At 38.8% G+C, this 2,360-nt stretch overlaps 1 protein-coding gene across 1 annotated transcript; it reads left to right on the forward strand.

Moving 5' to 3' along the window:
* The first annotated feature begins 1,068 nt into the window (after positions 1–1,068).
* On the forward strand, positions 1,069–1,665 carry LOC149029536 (F-box protein At4g12382-like). Its single transcript, XM_089143571.1, has one exon. The coding sequence runs from the start codon at positions 1,069–1,071 to the stop codon at positions 1,663–1,665; it is 597 nt and encodes a 198-aa protein (XP_088999697.1).
* The last annotated feature ends 695 nt before the right edge of the window (positions 1,666–2,360 follow it).

Consider the following 2,360-nt stretch of genomic DNA (forward strand, 5'->3'; position numbering starts at 1 on the left):
AAAAAAAAAAAAAAAAAAAAAAAAAAAATCAGTAATTAAGTAAGTTTCTAAATAAAGAATCAACGATTAAGGTAGAATCTGAGAATCTCTGCTTTGTTCTTCCTCAAAGACTCTTTGTATTTTACTACCAAAAGAAGATCACCTTTCGATTAGTCATGGGACTGAACATTCCTAATTAAAGTTTAAGACTTCAATTTTATCTTAATTCTGTTTATTTACGAAGTGTTAATGCGGAATCCTAAAGAAGCAGCAATTGAGTTGCAGTTGGAGTCGGAGTTGGAGTTCGAGCGGGTGTGAGAGTAGGACGAGAGATATAAATTAGATAGAATGAAAAAGAAGCCATTGCCAGAATAACGAATTACGGTGACTTTGGATCAAGCTGTACTGGAAGAGTTCTCTCCACGTTCCAGGTACTCATCCAATCTGCTTTTTCCTTAACTTCTTCGTTGTTTAGCAGTTTATTGTGATCGCTAGATGGATCTTCTGTTCTTTTGTATTGGTGTTCTTCGTCCTAGGGTTACTTATGCAACTGCATTCATCTTTGGTTTCTGAGACTGTCTTCTGTAGTTATCTTCACAATCATTAACATAAAACAATTCTTAATTACTACTTTTAAATCTCCAAAACTTGGATAACTATAGCAAAACCAAACAAGATTTAGAGGGCACAATTCAATTGTGAGAAAATAAGAAACGATACAGAATTTAGCAAGTACATTATTAGGGAAAACGAAGGATGAAGAAATAAGATTTGATGTGAGATTTCACCATAAAAATTGAAGTTTTGAGTTTCAACCTCTATATTTTCAATAAATAAATCATTAGGAAGAAAGGCAACATGTGATCAAACGTAAGAGCTCACAGCACTCATCAAATCTGTATATATATATATATATTTTTTTTATTAAGGACGACTTTTGCATCAATTTAAGATTCTGCAACTTCTTTATTCTCTATATATTGCGAGTATTCCTCTACTTATATTAAGTTCACCAAATTTTACTTGTTAAATTGGAATTGCAGGTTTGGAAAATTTCAGAGGAAACGATTATAATTCGCAGGTCAGAGCATGGCTTCCTATACAAATAATAAAAAGCCCAAACACCCAGATATATCAGCAGTTTCAGTGCTTCCAAGTGATATCTTGATAAACATAGCGAGAAAGTTAGATTGGGAGAACTTCCACCGCTTTAGTGCAGTTTGTAGGTCTTGGCGTTCTATTTCTATTGGAATCAAAGAATATAAGCTACAACCTCAACCACCTCTATTGCTGATGCTTTCTTCCTCAACCTCTGGATATGATCGGTTTCTCAATCTCTCCCAACGTGAACTCTGCACTCTTGAATTGCCTTCTGAAATTTATGATGCCGAGTGTATTGGGTCTAACTGGGGATGGTTAATAATGGAAGGTAACATGGAAACCCATTTCCTTTTTAATCCATTGACGAAGTTGCAAATCAATCTTCCACCTCAAGCTAAGCTTCCTCTTCGTGATGATGCACTTGAGGGAGATTTCAACTCAATCAAAAAGGCTATATTGTTGACTCCTCCTATTGTTGGTGCCATTACTGTTATAGCAATTCATGCTAGTTCATGTTTAGCATTTTGCAGACCAGGTGATGAGAAGTGGATTGCCATTGGACTTAATTGGGTTGATTTGTTGTGATGCGTCCAAAATCTGCTCAGCCCTTGGATCTCCACGTAATGTCCTGCAAAACAAAAGCGTCAGATGTGGCCCGACCGCTGGGGTCGGGAGTCCACCTCCGAAGGCTAAGTCAGTTGATGAACTTAATCACAAACGGCTCTGCTAGGAGTACAGAGCTAATGAATGAAGAAACGGGAAAGGTGATCTAGATAGCAGGACGCTGATAATTGAGGTCTATCAGTATGTATCTGAACCTGAGTTTCAGATAGTATTCTCCTTGATCAATTGATCCGTCCCTCACCTTGTATGGTAGTGAGGTTTATATAGAGTGTACCTTCGAATCTCCTTCGTTGGATGCACTCGAGCCTTCTTCGGGTAGTCGTTGGATCTCATCAATAAGATCCGTTGAGCGATAGACTTCTACTAGTTTGGGCTAGTAGAGGACTCCTGAGATAACCGTTAGGTTATGCGATAGTTATCCCTTTGATGATGATTATCCGCAGCCGTCAGTTTGAGTCTGCTGTCATCAGGGTGATTACCCTAATCCATAAGTAAGATTAGGGCACGCTTGCAGCAGAATAATCTTTCTTCTCCAGCAAACCATCTTCTGGATCCGGTTCGCTCGAGAGCGATTCGGTTTTCTCTGTCGCGACCGGGGTCGAGGGTTGGACCAGGTGTGAACCCGGTCTGATCATAAACTCTCCATATCACGAGCC

The sequence above is a fragment of the Hakea prostrata genome, chromosome 1 (assembly GCF_041222555.1).
Source record: "Hakea prostrata isolate BN-2017 chromosome 1, UWA_Hpros_2, whole genome shotgun sequence".
Classification (NCBI taxonomy): domain Eukaryota; kingdom Viridiplantae; phylum Streptophyta; class Magnoliopsida; order Proteales; family Proteaceae; genus Hakea; species Hakea prostrata.

Bases quoted from the DNA above. Each gene is read 5' to 3' on its own strand.
- LOC149029536 (XM_089143571.1), top strand. From the start codon at position 1,069: ATGGCTTCCTATACAAATAATAAAAAGCCCAAACACCCAGATATATCA.